The sequence below is a fragment of the Mirounga leonina genome, unplaced genomic scaffold (genome assembly GCF_011800145.1).
Source record: "Mirounga leonina isolate KUSES-001 unplaced genomic scaffold, KU_Mleo_1.0 Mir_101664, whole genome shotgun sequence".
Classification (NCBI taxonomy): domain Eukaryota; kingdom Metazoa; phylum Chordata; class Mammalia; order Carnivora; family Phocidae; genus Mirounga; species Mirounga leonina.
The window spans coordinates 4,299,190-4,320,591 of NW_023270175.1; the positions used below are offsets into that span (position 1 = coordinate 4,299,190).

Consider the following 21,402-nt stretch of genomic DNA (forward strand, 5'->3'; position numbering starts at 1 on the left):
ACTTTAAGTGCTATGTATGTAAACAACCCTCTACAGAAGGAAGACTGTCGTGTATGAGCAAAGTGAGACGGGAGAGAAATAACGCAGGCGCCTAAGTTTTCAATAGAAAGGTCATGGACTAGGACATTTTGCATCCCCGGAAAGTTACCCCGAAGGATGGTTATCAATCTATCTCTTATTATTGGTAACTGTGGATCAGTGGCCCAGAGGAGAAATCACAGGAACATAAACCCAACATATTACAGTGTGTTTTTAAAAATAACAACAACAACAAATAAAAACCTGAAAGCACCAATAGCCCTGTTGGACACTTGAGCAGAAGTACCCTATTGTAACGGTAAGCTTGGATTTGTACTCTGGACTCTGAACATTCTCTGCTCCTTCACATGGAATCACCAAGTGAGTCTGAGTCATCCAAGGACAGAGGCAGGTACAGATCCTGTAAGAAGATAAGAGATAAAGTTAACTCCTTTTCTTGCCATCTTGGGCTCTGAAATGGGCAACATCAGATGACTGGGTTTTTTTAATTAGTATTTTCTCTAATTTTTATTTTGAACTAATTACAGATTCAGAGGAAGCTGAAGTATCGGGAGGAATACTTGTGCTGATGTACCCTTCACTCAATTTCCCCCAATGGTAACATCTTGCCATTTTCCATGCACTCGTGTTGCGTGTGCGTGCACGTAGTCCAATGCGATTTCACCACTTGGGTATATTTGTGTGCCCATCACCACAGCTGAGATACAGACATGTACCCCCATCAAAGGGCTCCCTCGTGCTACCCCATTTAGAGCTACAGCCCCTCGTCTCCCACCTCTAAACCCCCCATAGCAACCAATGATCTGTTTCCCATCTCTACAATTTCATCATTTGAAGACTGTTATATAAATGGAATCGTACGGTATGTAACCTTTTGGGACTGGCCTTTCCCATTTAGCATAATTCCCTGGGGATTCGTACAAGTTGTCGCACCCATCAGCAGGTTCACCCCTTTATATTGCTGAGCCACATTCCATAGTGCGGTTATGCCACAGTTTGGTTAACTATTCACCTATCGAAGGGCATTGCGGACTATTACAAATTAAGCTTGCTATAAACATTCCTATACAGGTTTTCGCGTGAACAGAAGTTTACATTTCTCTGGGATAAATGCTCAGGAGTACCACTGCTGAGTTGTACAGCAATTGCACGTTTAGTCTGTAACGACAGCAGTACTGTTTTCCAGAGTGGGGCTACTCTTTACATTCTTGCTAGAAAAGTATTAGTGATCCAGTTTATCTATGTCCTCACCAGTATTTGGTGTTTTCGCTACTTTCTATTTTAGCTATTCTTGGGGGTTTGTAGTGGTATCTCATTATGGTTTTAATTTGCTTTTTCCCCGATGGCTACTGGTGTTAAACTTCTTTTCGTATACAGAGTTGACATCTGTAATTCCTCCTCAGTGAAACGTTTCTTCGGGTCTTTTTTTTTAGAGACAGAGCGTGAGCAGGGGGAGGGGCAGGGAGAAGGAGAGAATCTCAAGCAGACTCCACGCTGAGCACGGAGCCCAACACGGGGCTCGATCTCACCACCCTGAGATCATGACCTGAGCTGAAATCAAGAGTTGGATGCTTAACGAACTGAGTCACCCAGGTGCCCCTCTTCGGGTCTTTTGTTCATATTCTACTTGGGTTTTTTTTCTTTCTTACTGTTGAGTTTTAACAGCTGTTTTTATCTTCTATATATGTCTTTGGTTAGATATGTGGCTTGCAAATATTTTCTCCCACTCTGTAGCTTGTCTTCCCATATCTTTTGCATGGTCTTTAACAAAGCAAAAGTTTCTCATTTTGGTGAAGTCCAGTTCATTATTCTTTTTATTTTATGGATGGTACTTTTGTTGTCAAACCTAAGAACTCCTTGCCTAGCCAAAGATCACAAGATCTTCTCCTATGTTTCCTTTTACACCTCTTTTACACTTACATCTGTTGTCCATTTTTTGAGTTAATTTCTGCATAAGATGTGAGGTTTAGGTTAGGGGTCATCTTTTGGCCTATAGATATTCAGTTGCTCCAGCACCACTTATTGAAAAGGCTATCTTTCCTCCTTTGATTGAATCTGCGCCTTTGTCAAAAATCAGTTGTGAATATATGTGTCAGTTCATTTCAGGCTCCCAGAGAACTGCCAGGTCCTGAACAAATGCCTAACCCAGAAAATGTAATCCATCTGCCTACTTGCAACTTATTTCCTGATGCTCTTCCATTTTGCACCAGGAATTAGGATCTATGGCTCCAATTCTGCCCAAGGCTTGTCTACGTCTTGAGGAGATGGGAAGAGGACATGATACTGGTTTTTCCCACTGTCCCCAGAGCTGTATTTGGAGGTACTTGTGATTCTTCTTGGACTTACTTCACTCAGAATCTAAATCAGCGATTTTCAAATCTCTCTCTCTCTCTCTTAATCTCTCTCTCTCTTCTCCTTCTAAATCCTCTATTCAAATGAAATTTTGTTTGGAAGCCCAATACATAAAATAAATGAAAGTGTAGCTGTTGTGGTTGAATCGGACATGGGGGAGGCAGAATCTCACCCATCTCCAAATGAAGCAGTTTGAAAACCACGGTTACCATTCACATTATCAACAAGATACTAAAGGGAACCAAAAAATTTAGGGTCAACTCTGTGGATATTTAAGAGACCTTCCTTGGTATAATACAAAGAAAGAGCTTAGGTAGAGAACTGTCCAAAAAATTGGAGCATACAGCTTCTCTGTGAGTCAAAGGAAAAAACAAAGATGAGGAAGGAGGAGAGGGACTTATTTATCTAACATTAAGAATGCTTTTTGCTATGGGGCACCTGGCTGGCTCAGTCGGTAGAGCATGCGACTCTTGATCTTGGGGTTGTAAGTTCAAGCCCCATGTTGGGTGTAGAGATTACTTGAAAATAAAATCTTTTTTAAAAAAGACTGTTTGTTGCTGAGAAGGAAGGGGTAAGAAAATTTTTAGGCAGCTTCAATGGAAAGAGGAGCAAAGTATATCAGAAACCTGAACTTTTAGTCCCGGATAATTAGTACTGTGATATTGAACAAGTCTTGGAATCTTGGTGTCTTCATCAAGAAAATTCAGTATTGGAAAGGACAATATGTAATGTCTCTTCCACCTCTCAGACTGTTATTTTGGACCCTCAAGGGACTATTTGATCATTAAAAAACACAAGAAAGGAAACTATAGCAAATAGACTCATTTCTCACCAACCCGCCATCCCTTCATGGTAAATCAGGGGCTGACAAACTTTTTTGTAAAAGGCTAGATAGTAAATATTTTGTGCTTTCTTTGCTGGCCACATATGGTCTCTGTCATGCAGTCTTGTTTGTTTGGGTTTTGCTTGTTTTACAACTCTTTAAAGATATAAGAAACATTTCTTTTTTTTACATCGGGGGGCTATCCCCAAACAACCAGGCCATAAGCAGTATTTGGCACCCTTGTTCTAAACTACCAAACACAATCTCTTATAAAACTGATAAACAGGAAGTGCAAGGCTGAGGAAAAAATAGGGAGCTCAATAAAAACTTGTAAAATTGAACTCAGGCAAAGTGGTACACAATCGGGTCACATCTCTGAAGGGATTTTACTTCTCTTGTACTTGAGTAAAGTGAAAATTGAACATAGTAAAAAGTATCTTTAAGCTCTAAACTTCCAGAATGGCAAAGAAAGACTCTTTGAAAATCTGCTCCAACAGTGACACTGGAAAAATTGTCAATACCAACTTTTTCAGAACCCTGGAAATTAACCAAAAGCTTTCAGCAATCCAAAAAGTGTTTGTTCAAGAAAAATGGCAGAATCTCAGTAAGAATACCAAAACTTGTAGTGCTTTAGCTTATTCTATTTCCCTTCTCTCTCTCCCCAGCTCCAGGGTAGCTTTGAAAACCAACAGCCTCCCAGTTCCAGTATCTGAACAACAGCAACTTAGTAGTGACCAGACGGTGCAGAATGAGTTGGGAGCTCCCCAAAATGCCCCATACCCAGAGAATTGTCACTATTTGACCTGTTTGGTAGTTCCTTGGAAACTCCCACTTGTAGGGCTCTTTATTTGACCTGATGCAGAGCACACTCACTGTGAACCGCCTTTTCAAGGAGCATTAATCAGCTGTAATTTTTTGAAATCACAGCTGCCTAAAGTAGAGGAAACTGTTGGGGCAAATGAAGCTGCTCAAAATCTTAAAAGGAAAAGCTAGAGAATTAGTGTCCTTAGGAGACTCTGAAAAGCTATAACATATTCACATATTCCCAGGAATCTCAATGACATGGCATATGTTCAGGACTGGGTGTATTCTGAGAAAAGACCTAAGAAGGTCCTAGACTCTCACCTCTGGTTGGCCTTGAGGCCCTGCACAAGCAGCAAATGAAGGCTAAGGAAATTTATAAACTGCCTGACAGAGCATTGAAATCATGCCCCAACACACACACACACACACACACAGCATCTCAGCCAAGGCAGGGAGCCTTATTGGATCAAGGCATTTAAGAAAATCTAGCAAAATTATCCTTCAAGAATGCAGGAGAAAACAAGACATTCTCAGATAAACAAAGAGCATTCATTGCTAGCAGACATATCCTCCAAGAAATACTAAAGAGAAGCTTTCAGGGGGGAAATGAAAGGACAATAGACAGTAATTCAAATCCACATAAGAAAGAAAGAACATTTGATAAAAGTAAATACATAGGTAAACACAAAAGACAGTACAAATTTATTTTTGTAACTCTTTTCTTCTATTATCCAGTTCAAAAGACAACTGCGTGGAATAGTAATTATATAAGTGTGCTGATGGACTTATTATGCATAAAGAGGTAATTTGTATGTCGATAGGAGCCCAAAAGGGGGGGGGGAGGGACAAAGCCATACTATAGTAAATTTTTTTATATTCAATTGAAATTAAGTTGATATTATTCCAAAGTAGATTGCACTAAGATGTTAATTGTACTCTCCAGGGCAGCCACTAAGAAAATAACTCAAAATAAAATTAGTAAAAATACAACAAGGAGATTAAAATGGTACATTAGAAAAAACACTTAACACAAAAAAGAGCAGAAATTGAGGAATAAGGGAACAAAAAAGACATAAGACATATAGAAAATAACAAAATGGCAAATGTAATTTCTACCTTACCAGAAATTACATTAAACAAAAGTAGATTAAGCACTCAAATGAAAAGGCAGAGATTGGCAAAATGGATTTTACAAAAAAACAACATGATCCACCTCTCTGCTGCCTGAAAGAGTCACAATTTAAAGACACATGTAGGTTGAAAGCAAAAGGATGGAAAAAGACTTACCATGCAGTTAGTAATCAAAAGAGAGCTGGAGAGGCTATACTAATAACAGAAAAAAATAGACTTTAAGACAAAAATTGTTACTAGACAAAAATCAAGACATTTCCTAATCACAAAAGGGGTCAATACATCTGAAAACATAAACATACATGTGCCTTAACAACAGAGCACCGAACTACATAAAGCAAAAAATTACTTAATTGAAGGAAGGGATAAACAACTCATCTAGAATAGCTGAAGACTTCAATACTCCACCTTCAGTAATGTACAGAATAACTAAGCAGAAGACCAACAAGGAAAGAGAAGACTTAAACAGCACTACAAACAATTGCACATGTATAGACTAGTCCATGCAACGACAGCAGAATACACATTCTTCTCAAGGGCGCATGGAACATTGTGCAGAACAGATCATATGCTAGGTCACAAAACAAGTCTACACCTGGGTGAAATCATACAAAGTATGTTCTTTGACTGCAGTGGAATTAAATTAGAAAGCAAAGACAGAGAGATATTTGGGGAATTTACAAATATGTGGAAATTAAACAACATACTGCTAAATAGCCAATGGGTCAAAGGGGGAATCACAAGGGAAATTAGAAAGGACTTTTGAAATAACGGAAAATGAAATAACAATACACCAAAAGTTATGAGATGCAGCTAAAGCAGTGCTCAGAGGGAAATTTATAGGAAATGTTCAGAATGTGCCAACTCATAGAAACTGAGTGTAGATCAGTGGTTGCCAGGGGTTGGGTAGAGGGGCAAGGGGCTGTGACTACTTTTGAGGGTGATGAATATATTCTTGTACAACTTTGTAATTATACTAAAGACTACTAAAGTGTACACTTTTCAGAGGTGAATTTTACAGTATGTGAATTGTATCTCAATAAGCTGTTATTAAAAAAATAGTACCTTTGAAAATCCCTTACGCTGACAACTGAATACTGATTATGTGATTCCTGAGCATGCTACCCTACAGAGCAAAATGCATGCATCGATGTATAATGGACTTAGTACTATCCAGCATGTAATGATGTGTAGAAATGTAAGAGACGGTTTTGTAGTAGTTTTGTTCTATGACTCTACTGTGACTTTTGATGAATTCCATTAGTCAAACTTACACACAATGCATGTCCACTGTAGAGAAAGAGCACAGGATTAAGAGTCAGGAGCCCTAGGTTCTAGCCCTATCCTGGCTATTTAACTTCCCCTTACGGGGCCTTTGCTTCTATATCTGAAAGTTGAGGGAGATGCAGACTAGAAGATCTTTCTGTTTCCTTCTGGTTCTAAAATTCTCTAAGTCAGATCACTGCATTTTGTGTTTTATTAGTTAGACCAAAGCAGGAGAAACGAGACAGACACTGCCAAGTTCATGAACTCCCTGGGCATTTTGGGGGCAATACAGAAGGGCCTTTTCATTATGGAGGCCCCTTTGAGTCCCATCACACTGAACCCTGGGCTTTAGCATTCACCCTTGCTCTTGATCATTCATGTAACAGACCCTTCAGTGTAGTTGGTTGGCTGGTGGAAATAATTATAGGAAGGGATTATTTCAGACTTATATTTCAGAGGAAGGCAGGGGGACAGGCCTAGGGGTAGAATAGGGAGGAGACTGCACTTGGAGTTGCTATGACTTGGGATGGGTAAGGGGAGAGGCAGGCTGTGGAGGGAATCCATAGGACTAGTCTTGGGAGTGAACTTCTGTACTTCTGTCCTCCATCCACTTATTTCGTATTCAAAAGGTATTTTCTTGTGTGGGTAGAACAATGTTCAGGAAAAGGAATTATCTCAACTCTGTGTTTTTGTTGATCGATATGTAGCAATACAGAAACACACATATTACTTAACAATACAAATAATTTGCACCTGAAATTCATTTGCTTAGTCCCCTGGAGCCCTACAGAACAAAATGTTTGTAACAAATACAGCTGTGCTGGCGATACTATTGTTAGAGAAAACAAACTCTTGGTCTCTGGTCCAAGGAGCTTATAGTCCAAAGGAAGTCAGAGAGGAGTTTTGAGAAACCTGGCTTCTAGTTTGGGTGTGCTTTTTCCCAAATGTGCCCTGCACTTTCCTGATGGTGTGGCTTAATGCTGGAGTCCCATTCTCTTCAGCCATCAAAAGCCTACCCAGGCTCCAAGGCCCCATTTCAATGTCACCTAGTCTGCAAAACTTTCCCCATCTCCCACCCTCCCCCAGGCAGAGGCCTTTCCCACCCCTCTTTGTGTTCCTATAGTCCTTTAGTCCGCTCTTGATTACACTACCAAAATCCACTTAGAGTGGTGTCTGTGATTTAAGGATCAGGACCCTGCTTTATTCATCAAACTATCGATATCTCCACGCGCTTATAAGACAACAGAAAAAAGGTCTAGAAACACAGAGGAGAATGTGTATTTAAATAATGTGAGTTATATTTTCAAATAATATGTCAAATATATTCCCTTCTGATCTCTAGACAGCTTTGCAAGCCAAATGCCTTTAAAGGCATGAGTGCAATCACTAATCTGGAAAACATTTTTAAATAAACAAAAGAGTTTCCCTATATTTCTAGGCTTTTGGGACATCTTTAATGTGCTACCTTCTCCACATTGTTGAATCATACTGGGGTTGTCCTTGCCCTTGGCACCCCCCTTTTACATTTGTAAGCTGGAAACGCTACCTGACCTAGCTCTTTTGCAGTGTTATCGCAAGGGTAAATAGGAAAATGACTGTGCAAAAGGATAAGGCAGTATGGAAATGCAAAATGTTGTTCTCATTAACTATCCAAGGACTTCCTTTGTGTCCATATTGTAGCACTTGAGTATGCGGACTTTGGCTAACCCCCTCACAGCTGCATTAAAGAGGACTCGATCCCAGGACCCCGGGATCATAACCTGAGCCGAAGGCGGACGCTTAATTGACTGAGCCACAGCCATCAAAAGTTACCAAAGGGACGCTGGGACTTCAAGTTTGTTTCCAGTTGCGCAGGAGGAAAGTCATGGCCTCAGCCACCTGCTTCCTGTCTCCACCATGACTCACACCTTTCAGGTCCACATGGATGGAAGTTCAGCTGAGAACTGCTTAGGCCCACTGCCCAAGGACCTTGATGGTGCTAACTAAGGCTCAGGTAGCTGTTTAAGAGGAGGAGCAAGAAGCCGAGTCCTGAGACCCAGGGGGACTGAGCCAAGGTCACAGAACTTTTTAGCTTATTCAGAAAAACCAGTTCACCCTGCATCTTTGGTGGTGTTAAGCATGAAGCTGTTGCCTCCTGATTGGATGCACTAAGAGAGACACGACATTACTTCTATGACAATTCTGCCCCAAATGCATAATAGGGACTTAATCACAAGGAAACATCAGACACACCTAAATCAAAGGACATTCTACCAAAGAACTGGCCCGTACTCTCCATTTCTACAATACACAGTCAAAAAGGAAGACTTTTAAAAGTCGGCTCTTGAAAATCATATCATGTATTACATAATGTTTGTTTGCTTCACTGTCATAAAAAAAGAGTCATTTTAAAAATAAAAGGACTCACTGGAAATCCCCCAGTGAGGCTCTGACAGTGCCGCCCCCTAGAGCTTGTTCTAGTCCTTCAGTGGTTAGTTTGTAGAATTGAGTCAAAACAAAACAAAACACCCACACAAAAAGCCTGCAAACCCAACCAGGAGAAATGATTTAACAATGTCAGCACTTGGGGCGCCTGGGTGGCTCAGTTGGTTAAGCGACTGCTTTCGGCTCAGGTCATGATCCTGGAGTCCCTGGATTGAGTCCCGCATCGGACTCCCTGCTCAGCGGGGGGTCTGCTTCTCCCTCTGACCCACTTCCCTCTCGTGCTCTCTGTCTCTCATTCTCTCTCTCAAATAAATAAATAAAATCTTAAAAAAAAAAACCAACAATGTCAGCACTCACCTCAACAGGCTTATGGACGATGGGTCCTCAGCCTAAATGAACTGAACATGTCAATTGAAAAGCTGAACGACTCAAGTGAGCAGGCCAAATAAATGCCCAAGCTGCCCCATCCCTTTGGGAAGGTACTGATGGAAGGTGCTGGGGGCAGGTCAATCTTCTCTGAAGGGCGGTAAGGGCAGAAATGCATAAGGCAAAGACACAGCAAGAAGCAATGTAGCGTAGGAGCTTCTGTTGGAGAGTGGAACAACAGAAGGAGGCTACTTTCCATCTTGGAGTGCCCATCTTAACAAGCTTTGCTTAGAAGAATAACTGAAAGCTGACTGCGAGAGTAGTTTTCATCCCTGCTACAACCTCTAGGTAACACTGGCCATACAGACAGTGCGGGAGATCGTCCTTTGGGGGAAACCAAATAGCTGAGCAGGACAATTAGAAGGTTCTGGTCAGGGTCAGTACCAGAAACTTAAAGGGGCCCTTACAGGAATGGAACAGGAAGTAGGAACGATGGAACGGGTAACGGTCAGATTAACCAGGAAATTAAAATCCTAATGTAGAGAAATGAAAATGGATGTTGGGGGCGCCTGGGTGGCTCAGTTGGTTAAGCGACTGCCTTCGGCTCAGGTCATGATCCTGGAGTCCCTGGATCGAGTCCCGCATCGGGCTCCCTGCTCAGCGAGGAGCCTGCTTCTCCCTCTGACCCTCCCCCCTCTCATGCTCTCTCTATCTCATTCTCTCTCAAATGAATAAATAAAATCTTTAAAAAAAAAAAAAAGAAAATGGATGTTGGGCAGTGGTGTACTTTTGTTACATGTGTAACAACCGACTTTCTGGGGGGAAAAAACAGCCTTGATGTGTAGTGTGTGCTGATTTCCATGGTGCAAATATTCCCCCCACGGCTGAGTTCTAGGTACCAACATGGCGTCGCTGGCCTATGTCTGCCACCACCTAGCTATGTCACCCTAGTAACTTAACCTTTCTGGGTCCTAATTTCCTCCCTTGCAAAAGGTCGGCCTCACAAGATGATGGAGAGAATCAAGTGAAAGTAATCTATCTCCATCTAAAATCTCTTCCAGCTCCGAACATCTGTGGTTCCATGATGGAGCTGGCCACACTAGTGGCCTTTTGCTTTTTTCCATCTCACACCAAGTCTTGTGAGCAGGGAGGAGCTGCTCCTGAGTGTGGCAGATTGTCAGAGCAGAAACCACGTTCACAGCGCCTCGGAGATGAGGTTCAAGGCCATGACTGCTCCCGCTCCAGATGTTCTATCCAGAAGAGATTTCTGGGTGGGAATCTGCTTGGAAAGTGGGGCTAGCAAGTTTACAAACTTCTCTTATTTTAGCGGGGTATTTGTTTGGAATGACTTGGGAGGGGTAAACGGTGCCCAGGCAGGGCCAATGCGGCACATATGTGTCCTTTTCTCCTACACTGAACCAGAATCTGCCTGGGAGTGAAGCATATCTAGCGAAACTAGCGTCTGTTCATATCTTGATGTCCCGCAAATCTAAAGGGAGTCAGTCACTCGGTGCTAACTTTAACTGCTGTCTTTGTCCCTTCCACCGACTGGTGCCTGGGGACATAAGTTGCCCTCAACACCCTCTTTGCTACGACTCTCAGTTGGGAGTGAAAAGCACTTAGCTCACCCTCTGAGCCATCATTTGGCGACACTGACACCGTGAGCTCAGAATGTGTATTTGGGACCTTTGTTACCTCTTCCTTTTGGGTAAGTGGAACTGGGAGTAGGTAAACGTGAGGGGCGTGGGGGAGGCAGGCGGTGGGAGGAATAAATGAAAGTGACTGGAAGCTTGGTCCCTGCTGGCATTCCCAGGGCTGTGAGCTCAAGGACCAGAGAAGGGAGATTCTGGCCTTGCTGCATTGCTGAAGTAGATGGCAGAGCAGACCCTCACCCAGCCATTCAAAGAAATCGGAGTGCAAAGGGATTTAGTAAGGTATAAGAGACATAATACCTTGTGCTTCCGGAGGCTGCCAGGACTGGTGGGCGTGGAGATGGGTGACTGTTTAGACTTGGGGGTAGAGAGCTGGCTGCTGGAGGTCCCGTTTGCTAGCCCGAGGCAAGAGAAAAGGAAGGGATAAGAATCAACAGCATACAAAGGAACAGTTATCCTTCCCCTCCGAAGACACTAAGAACATTCAGGCAAGGTACACAGACAACCAAGTGATTTGATGAGCGGAACAAAGGTGAGAAGAAACACATTCCTCAGAAAAGCCGGAACTGCAACCCTCAGTTAATTAGATCCTGGAGCAGTGCAGGGCCATAATCCGCCCACCCTCTCCCCTGAGTGCTTCCAATTACAGGGCTCTGGTTCTTTTCAAACCTTTCTCATATTCATTCCCAAGTTTGACCCTAACACCATCTCCGGGAGGTAGTCTGGGAACATACGATTTTGTTTCAATGTTACAAGGCAGAAAAAAAAAAAAAAAGTGAGGCACAAAGAGGTTCTGTGCCTTACCTTAAAGGGGAAGGGAATATGGGTGACTGGGACCAGGGGCACATCCCCTCTGGTGGCAGATGACGTGGCAGGTACAGGACAGTCCCATGGTCAATCCCTCCCCACTCTCTCTTTTCCTGCTCACCTCCCTCTCCCCCCCCCCCACGCCCCACTCTCTCTTCCCTGCCTCATCCTGGCTGAAAAGAACAGAAGGAAAGGAAAAAAAAAGGGAACCACTCAGGAAGAAGAATAGAAAAGAAAGTGGAGGAGAAACAGTGTGAGACATAAAGGCTTGCAGAGCAAGATGGGCAGAAGAGGGGATCAAAAACAAGGGAGAGAAAGAGATCAGGAGTGGAGAGGGGAGACAAGGAAGATGGGGATAAGAGATTAGGAGAAGAAAAGAATGAGGAAGTTTGAAACCGGGAGAAAGGCACAGAGACAGAGGAAGGCAGACAGCCATGGCCAGAGTCAGGGTGCACCCTCATTTCTCTCTAGGTCAACAAAATGCTGAAAAGGAGATGGTTTAGTATGTAACATCTTGTTATTCCATTGTGTTGGCAAATTGTTTTATATTTCTTTTGCTAATGAGCTTTTTCAAGATCCAATCATGTGAAAAAAAAATGTGGTGCATGAAATGGAACAATTAAACAGCTTTTGAGTAGATTCGTGTTTAGACATCTCATGCTAAAGTTAGTTTTTTTTTATCTAAGGACCAACATTGTTAATCAGAGATATTCTGAAATGTGCTTTAAAAATAAAGGGATATTTTAAAAATATCCCAAAGGTATGTGGGGGCAGAGAGGGGGGAGGAAGAGAGAAACAAAAAGGAAGGGAAGGCAAGAGGAAGAGAGAGAGAGAGAGAGAGAATAGAAAATTCTGAAAATTAAGCAGGAGAATGACTTGAGTTAGTCCCACACATAAAGCTTCAACTATTGTATCATGAATATTTCCTGAGGATATAGTTCCTCTCCTCCACATAAGATAATGTTTCCCTTAGGTTTTGGAACCTGTGTATCAACTGTAGAGATGGAAGAGACACCAGTGGGGTGTTTGCTGAGTTTATCCAAGTACAAGTAAGCTGAAAACTGGGCACATAGGTATCCACCATCTGGCTTGAGCTGTGTATTAGTGAATGCATCTCTCACCCACTTACTGAGAGATCCTTCTCCCTGTCAGGGCTTCCTGAAAATCATTTATTCATTTAACCAGTAGTTACAGGGTGCTTTCTCTAAACCAAGCCAAGTATTGGACATTGGGGTTTCAGAGATGAGTAAGTCACTTCCTGTGGTGAGCCAGGCAAGAATACAGTGGGCTAAGTACTATGGCAGAACCATGCAGGGGTAATTATTACAGCCCAGAGGAAAGGCTTTGAAATCAGGGGACTGGGAGGCACACAGGAGGAGGCAATGCCTGAAAAAAAAAAAAATCTTGAAAGATGACTCTGGAATAATTGGAGACAAATCTATGGAGACAGAAAGTAGATTAACCAGTGCCAGGGTCTGGCCAGGGTTGAAGTGGGTAGCTGCAGAGAAATGAGAAGTGTCTGCTAATAGGTGCAGAGTTTCTTTTAGAGGGATAAAGATGTTCTGGCAATTGTGGTGACCATTACACGGCTCTATGGCTAAACTAAAATCCATTGAACTGTACATTCTAAAGGAGTCAATTCTTATGTGAATTGTATCTCAATAAAGCCATTACAAAAAGATGAATTGGACCTGCTTAGGCAGAGGGCAGAAAGGGTATTCTAGACTTTAGGATTGTACCAGTAGGGGCAAGGACAAGGGAGTGTAACAGAATACTGTATATTTATAGAGTACAGATAGCCCAAAATGGCTCAAAAACAGGGTGCCAGCAGTGAGTTCCAGGAGATGAGATGGGAGATGACATGGGCCGTGGGGGCCTTTTGTGGGGCCTTTTTTTGGAGGGTTTCATTTGTGAAAGAAATCTGAGAGTGATACTCTCAATTTTGCATTTTAAAACTATTACTCCAGTTGCTGTGATAAAGCTGGGGTGGGGTGGGTGGGGTGGGCTGAGGTAAAGGTAGAAACAAAGAGATCGGTTAGAAGACAATGCACCAGTCCGAGGGCGCCTGGGTGGCTCAGTCAGTTAAGCGTCCTCCTCTTGATTTTGGCTCAGGTCGGGATCTCGGTCGTAAGATCGAGCCCTGCATGGGGCTCCGCGCTGGGTGTGGAGCGTGCTTGGGATCCTCTCTGTCTCTCCCCCTGCCCCTTTCCCCACTCTCTTTAAATTCTTATTTAAAATAATTTTTTTTAAAAAAGAAGACAATGCATGAATCCAGGTGAGAGGTGATGATGACTTAAAGCAATGGAGAGGGAGAGAAGAGACAAGGCAGAAGATAGAGACCTAGAGGACAGATAAGCTTAGAGGGTTATATGCATGCACCGGCAAGCCACGCCAAGAAGAATGTGATCTGTGCCGACCAATGTGGAGACTGTGGGTGCTAGGCTTGGCCAGGGCACTAGGCTTTCTGGTAAATGAAGGAGGCACTGTGGAAAAGGCAAGAGTGTGTGGAGCCACAGTGGAGCAAAGTAGTCCATTACAGGAAAAGGAAGGAGTTGCTGGGTCATCTACAGTGCCTGAAGGCCTTCCTAGCAGGACCTGACATGTAGTATTCAAGCTAGAGAACAGTCTTGGAGATCAGTCTGAGCTGACATAATGCAAGTCTTCCCAAAGAACCCTGACCTCAGCCATGAAGTCGAACAGATGTAGGCATCCCCAGGTAAGTTCTGGCATTTTGTTCCACGGGATCAATGCATTCTTTGACAATGGATTGGAGTTCCCCAGCATTTGTCAGCCATACTACACAGCGGTGGTTACTATACTTACTATACTCCCAATGTGAAAAACAATCTTTTTCACCTACACTCTCACCTAGCTGAGGGTGAGTGCACTGGTCTTGCCAAAATGGAGAAAATGTGAACCACAAGCAAGTCTGTGGGTGAGGCAGTTTCCACCTATTGATTGGCCACAGACCTGCACAGACAGGTTCTTGGGCAACTTCCAGTAATTTTCTCAATATCCTCGGAAACTCTCTAACTCAAAAACTTTAGGGGTAATACCTAAATCATATTTTACCTCTCTCTCTAGTCTCTGTGTGTGTCTATGTTGACTCTCTGCTACTCCCCGGCTAGTCAATCTTAAGCTATCTGTAATAAAAGGCTTTATTTTGTCATCCACATTCACCAAGCATTTTGAAAATCAGTTTTTTAATACCTTAACTGCCACTCATTTCAGTGTTGGAAAATGCAAACACCTGCCCAGACTTCCTGATGGACTAAAACCCAAAGATGGACATGGAGACATGAGAGAATGTAGACATGCACAAGCAGATGTCAAGTCCTCCCAAGCTGAAGGAGCCCCTACGTTTACAGACTAGATAAAAATACATTCACACATGGGAAAAAATACCTGGGAGTGTGCCATTTGATATGGATTCTGAAGCCAATTCATATAAATGTCAAGTAAGAGAAGGAGCAGGAAAAAATTGCAAATAGGGTCTGATGAACTATGCGTGGTCTCACATTGGTCAATCCACACGGACAGCCATGACAGTTCATCGTGAGAGTGGCTGGAAATAACACCACTGCTTGACATCCGTCATTGTCTTTCATTTTTCTTTACTAAATATCCTCAGCTCCTGTCTTTGAGCTTCTAATTCTCAGCTGCCATTTGGGGATGCACCAAAGGAGACTTTGCCCCCTTTGACTTGTCTTTCTCCTTTCCCTGCTCAGAACCACAGCCCTGTCTCACTGTGGCCACTTTTATTTCCTCAGAGTCCAAATCCTTTCATTCCTTTTTTTCTCGTTGTACGGGCAGTTTTTTCCCTCCACAACAAGGTACATCAAGGACTTCTCAGTCTCCTTGGCCATCTTATCAATCTTATCAATAAAACCCAAGGTAATAATTAGTGCTTCTTCAGTGTCTGATAGATCAGGCACTCATTCTGCATGCACCCCCCCCCCCAAAAAAAAACCAAAACACAGCCTCTTTTAGTTGTATTTTCATTTCCAATGAGGAAAGAGAGGCTGCTCCAGTTGGGGATAGCAAAGTCAGGATTTGAACACACGTCTGATTCCAAAGCCTATGTGTGTTCCATTTAGTTTTCAGTTTTTGCTACAACATTCTTGCTTTTATTAATGAATTGCTTCTGGGACTCCTTCCTAGGACAACTTTCTGATGGAGGAAGGAAGGCGGGCAGAAAAGTTGTGGTGGAGAAAAGAGAGAGGACTAGGACAAGGTAGAAGTAGACGTCAGAACTTACACACATCTACTGGACTTGTATTCCACTTACCTAGTTTAGATTAGAAAGTATTTAGCAAGAACCTTCTTTTATTCACCAAACTGGGGATCATAGACAGTGTCATGAAACAGTAGCAGACAGAGCAGCCAGCATGGCATGTAACTTCCATCACACACCACAGAGCTTTCTGGGAAGATGGTATCCATTACTCCTTTCAGCTATGCAGCACAATGGCCAAGCTTGGCTCGGCACACAGTCTTGGCTCCCTAGCTTCTCTGAATCATTATGCCTGCCCTTGCCCCAGTGCTCATCTTCAAATCCTTGGCTCTGTCAGAATGGAGCAAGACCAACCCAAACAAAAAAATGGCTGGTAAGGTAACTAGGCTGACATACCTATTCACAGGGATTTACATGCATGGGGGGAAATGGGTTCCCAGGAGTGAGGAATAAGACAGGTTGAGTCAGTTCCCGAAGAACAAGGAGAGAGTCCAATTTCTGGCATGGGCAACCAAGGACAGAGTATGGTCACCAGCCAAACAGAGTTGATGCTGAGCTCCTAGACTATGGATTCCCTTGTCTGGAGGCTGGACTGATCCCTGGAAATTGGGATGCAGTGGCACGTAAGGTGGGTGTAAGTAGTCCCAGGTGTGGAAATCATAGAACTGTCTGGGCAGCAAGTTAGACAAGTCATTATACTTTATGGGTTCAAGTTTGGATGGCCAGAATGGCACAGAAAGGGAAGGGGAGGGTTTGGCATCTCGTTTTTACCCAACCTTTGCCAGGAGACCAAATTGATAATGCTCATTCACTTAGCTCCGGCTTTTCCTCCCATTCTAATCCCAAGCCTATTGGTTTTGGTTGGATGTCTGTTTTGAAATATTGCTCACTAAAAATAACCCCAGTCTAAAAAAAAAAAAAAAAAGCCATGGCAATAATTTGAGAGCCGTCTTAACAATTGCAGTTGTATTTCTACAATTGTTTTCAAACCATTTTACCATATATGAGTTCTCCTGATAACCCCAAGAAATGATGGCCAGCAATTAGTGGTCTCCTTTTAATCACAAGAATATAGAGGTTCAGAGAGAGTAGGACTTGCTGAAAGGGTAAAAATTGCTTCTCTTCAATGGATGGTGACCTCTGGGATTTGCACATCACATGCCTCCCACCGTGACCTTACAGTGATTGGTTCTCTGTCTTGTCTTCTCTCATTCCCTAATGCCTTGCAGAGGGAGATGTCAATATATAATTCAGCCACTTCCTCATTTTTCCTCATATTGAGATGCTCTAAATGTTCCTTCATTCCAGTTCAAACACACCCTGTTTTCTCCCTACATATACAGGGAGTTTTTCTGGAAGGCCATCCAAGTAGAACCAAGGTGGTTTAACTTACTTCAGAACAAGGCCAAGAGACAGAGCCTGTGGTTTTTACACATTCATTCCAAAGACACCCTTGGGATGGGTGTCTGGACTGGTTTGGCTAATTGTTTTTGCTCAGGGGAAAACCTTGTGCCCCTCTCCCCAGAGCCATCCACACCAGAGGGAAGCCTGAACTGAGGGCACAGGAATAGTTCTTCACGGATCCCATCAGAGGGCTGGTTCCCAGGCCAAATTCAATCATAGGTTGTGAGATACCATCACTTCGGGAGTCGGAAGTGGAATTTTAAATCTATTTCCTACAGAGTCTTGGGCAGCATGTAGCTTTGAATCTTCTAAATCAGGAGAGAAGAATTTGCAAAACAAACATGTACACCCATTCTTGCAATATTTTGACACAGATCAATGTCCCGCAAGAAGAGGACATCTGTAAGGAGGCTGCTGGAGTGCCAGGATTGTTTTCTCTGACTTGATAATGCTGACAACATTTGTTTCTTGTTGAAGGTGGTTTTGCCGAGAACATGTTTGTGGCGGAGCGAGCCTGTTGCCTATGCTCACTACTGTTTTCCTGGGGTAGAAGCTAGAAAACACTGCACTGCTCTTAATCTGTAGAAAGAACACATACTTTGGAACCAGTCAAGGTTCTAAATCCTGGCTCAGCCTGGATGTGTAACCTCGGGTGTCCCCCAACCTCTGTAGGTCTCAGTTGCCCCATCTGTAACATTTGAATGAAAAGACTGTTTAACTCAGTCGTTGTTGTTCTAAGGATTACATGGCAGACTCTACATGATATCCTTAGCTAAGTGCCTTAGCGCACAGAAAGGGCTTCATAATGACATCTTCTTCTCTTAATATTGCCACTACTAGAAATGGAAGGACATGAGTAACTACGCAACCTATAGGCACCGAGTTTGGAAACCCCCTTCTACAAGGGATGATTTATCAATCTCTATGGGCTGAGGACTTTCTTTGGCTAGCACGTCAGGCATTAGAGGATTGAAATTTTTCCGAATGAAGCCCATTGCTTTTTGGTTTTTGCATTTTATTGCTGTGCTTCTGAAAACATAGCCCTTGTGCTTGGCCCTCTGCATTTCTCTTTTTACTCTCTCAGCCATTACCATGGAGGTGGTCCACGAATGCAGTGTGGAGCCACTGAAGGTTCTGCAGCAGCAGAGGGGGGTGGTGTCACATGGTGGAAATGTGTTTTAGGATGAGAAATATGGTGGCACCACACCAAATGCATAAAGGGACTGAGATTTGAAACAGAGATGCTACTTTGGAGTCTGCGGAGTAACCCCGGCATCAGGTGATGAGGGCAAGGTAAGGATTCCCGTGTGAGTGATGTGGAGATGTTTCAAAGGTTCTTCAACAGCGGCATATGGTGGGCTTGAAGGATTAAAGCACAGGAAGAATCAAAGATGACGCGAAGACACTGGACCCGGGGAACAGAATAGAATTTATTCTATCATCAGACAGGGAGTTGGAGGAGGAAATGTTTTTGGTTTTTAGACACATTGTATTTGGTACATTTAAGTAGGATTGTCTGGTAGGCATTCATGAGATTAACATCCGGAAGGAAGGCTGGGGCTGGAGATGTAGATTTAACAGCCACCTCCCTGTACTCTCATATGCTATATTTATCACCACCCCTGATCTTTTGTTCATGCTTTCCCTCCCTGCCAGAAATAATCCATTTCCTTATCAATTGAAATATAACCCTCCTACAAGCCCCAGTTTTTCCAGGAAGACTTCCTTTAAGCACTTACTGCCCGCATCTCCCATTCACTGGGCACTCAAACACACCATTACTGTTAACTCCTATTTAGCACCACGGTGCAATGGTTGAATTGTGGACTGGGGAGCCAGATAGCTTGGGTTCAAACCCCAGCTCTCCCACCGATTAGCTGTGTGGTCTTGGGCAGGTCACTTAGCTTTCATATGCTCCAGCTTTTTCAGCTGCAAAATGGGGGTAATTGTGCCTACCTCGTAAGGTTGTTGTAAAGATTAAATCGGTTAATATGTATAAGGTGGAGAGAACAGTTGCTTGGCACATAATAAGAACTATATAAGTATTTGTAAATAAATTTTTTATCATATTTATATGTCTGCTGGTTCTCCAATTCTTAGTGACAGGGAATTCATCTTATTCCTTTTCCCCGTAGCACCTAGCACTACTAGGTGTCCCACCAAAACCCTAGAGATTCAATTATATTTAAACACAAGTCTCAGACTGCAGCAGGTTGACAGGACCCCTATTACAGGGAGATGGGTCAACACCACCACATCCCATGCCCCACAGCGTGCTCAGTGGCCACCATTACATTGCTTGCTTCAACAATTTCCTAAGTGGTTCTCCAATGATGACGGAAATGTTGCCTTAGATGTAGGGCAGTTCTTCCACTGAAACTAGACATGAGCTGTGGCTTTAGAAAGAATCAGAATGGGCGAGGGGCAATGGATGCTTTTCTCTTCCCACAGCTTTGCCAAGGGCACCACTTACCCTTGGAGTGACAGTAGGAGAGCCGATGGCACGTGTAGGACTGGGCACTGGAAACAGAGGGGCCTAATTCCTCACAGCTGTACTCACTGCAGCACAAAGAGAATGACTCCGAGGCCACTCCACTCCCCAGCCTCCCCACATCCCTTGCCTGGAGGTGAGGGAAGGTGGAAAGAAGCAGAGAAGCAAAGACCAGCCAACAGAGAACTTTCGATTTACCACTCTGGAGCTTCCACACCTTGCCTTAAGGACAGCACAAGCCTTGCCTGCCTGGAAGTCAAGACAGCTGGGCTCTAGCTCCTGGGTACCAAATAGTTGCACGGCATTGAGAAGACTGCAAGATACTGAACCTCTTTCCCTCTTAGTGCTCCAGTCTAAAAGAACAAAAATTGGATGATTTTCCTTTCCCAGCCTCGTTCATGGTGCTATTATGCGTGTGACAGCTGAGGTGACGGATTTGGAAGTATTTTGCAAAGTGCACAGCATCTCATCTACGTTAAAGATGGTTATCTTGAACCTCTCTTAGACAGAGAGGAAAGTTATTGTGCTGTCTAGAGCACTAGCCACTAGTCACATGTTGCCTTTGAGCATCTGAAGCAGGGCTAGCCAGAATTGAGACGTGCTCTCAGTGAGAGATACAACCCGATTTCAAAGAATGGAAAATACCTCCTTAGAATTTTTTTACTTCGATTGCATGTCAAAATGATAATATTTTGGATATATTGAGTTGAGTAAAACATATTATCAAAACGGATTTCACCTGTTTCTTTGGCCTTTTTTAACTGTGGCTATTAGAAAATTGAAAATGATCTACAAGGCTCACATTATATTTCTACTGGACAGAGCTGGTCCAGACAGCCACGTTCAGGAAGGGCAGAATGGCTAGGTCCCTCCTTAGGCAACTTAAAGCTGCCTGCTGGGTTCAGAAAAGAAATACTCCTGGATACAATTCTCCCCTGGACACCACCCCACACCGCTGTTTTGTGTTCCTTGACCTCCCCTTACAAAAGCTGTATATTTTGGTAGCGAATCCATTCTTCCTCAGGGCTTTGGGAACAGGGAAGATTTGACTTTCAGGACTAGGTATGCATAGGTTGGGGGAAGGAGGGTGGGGAATATTGAGTTGCTACAACAATGACTTACTGCTGAACAACAGTGGACTAATTATCACATTACAATTCTCTCAGCCTACCAGGGTGGGTAATTAGCTTCCTTGGAGGTTCCTTTAGGGAAAAAAAAAAAAAAAAAGGAAGGAAGGAAGGAAGAAAGAAAAAAAGAAAGAAAGAAAGAAAGAAAAAGAAAAGATTCCTTCCCAGCAACTAGCTACTTTGTCCTTTTAATTCAATTCAATTCAATTGGGGGTAGTTGCAGAAAAGGGAAAGTTAACACATTCATGGATGAAATGGAAACAGCAAGAGACAGCGTCAGAAAGGTCTTCCTGCAGCTCTCAGGCCAGGCTTGCCTTTTTGCCCATCAAAATGGCAAGTCCTGGGTTAATCAAAATGGGGGCACTATACAAGCTTTCTTCAAACCCCCCATAGGAGACCTCTGGGCTCAGATTTGATCTACTTACCACAGTTCCCTGTCCTACTTTAAAGGCAGACATGGCTAATGGGACTTGGATTCTAAG

At 43.2% G+C, this 21,402-nt stretch overlaps 1 protein-coding gene across 1 annotated transcript in view; it reads right to left on the bottom strand.

Annotated features, from left to right (window-relative positions):
* Window positions 1-215: 215 nt before the first annotated feature.
* Window positions 216-21,402, bottom strand: part of DCX (doublecortin) — a 101,355-nt gene continuing 80,168 nt past the window's right edge. The window contains exons 6-7 of the mRNA XM_035006035.1: window positions 11,158-11,252; window positions 216-439 (exon numbers count right to left, since the gene is read on the bottom strand). Coding sequence (XP_034861926.1) covers window positions 383-439; window positions 11,158-11,252 — 152 coding nt within the window. The 3' untranslated portion in view covers window positions 216-382. The remainder of the gene's footprint in view (window positions 440-11,157; window positions 11,253-21,402) is intronic.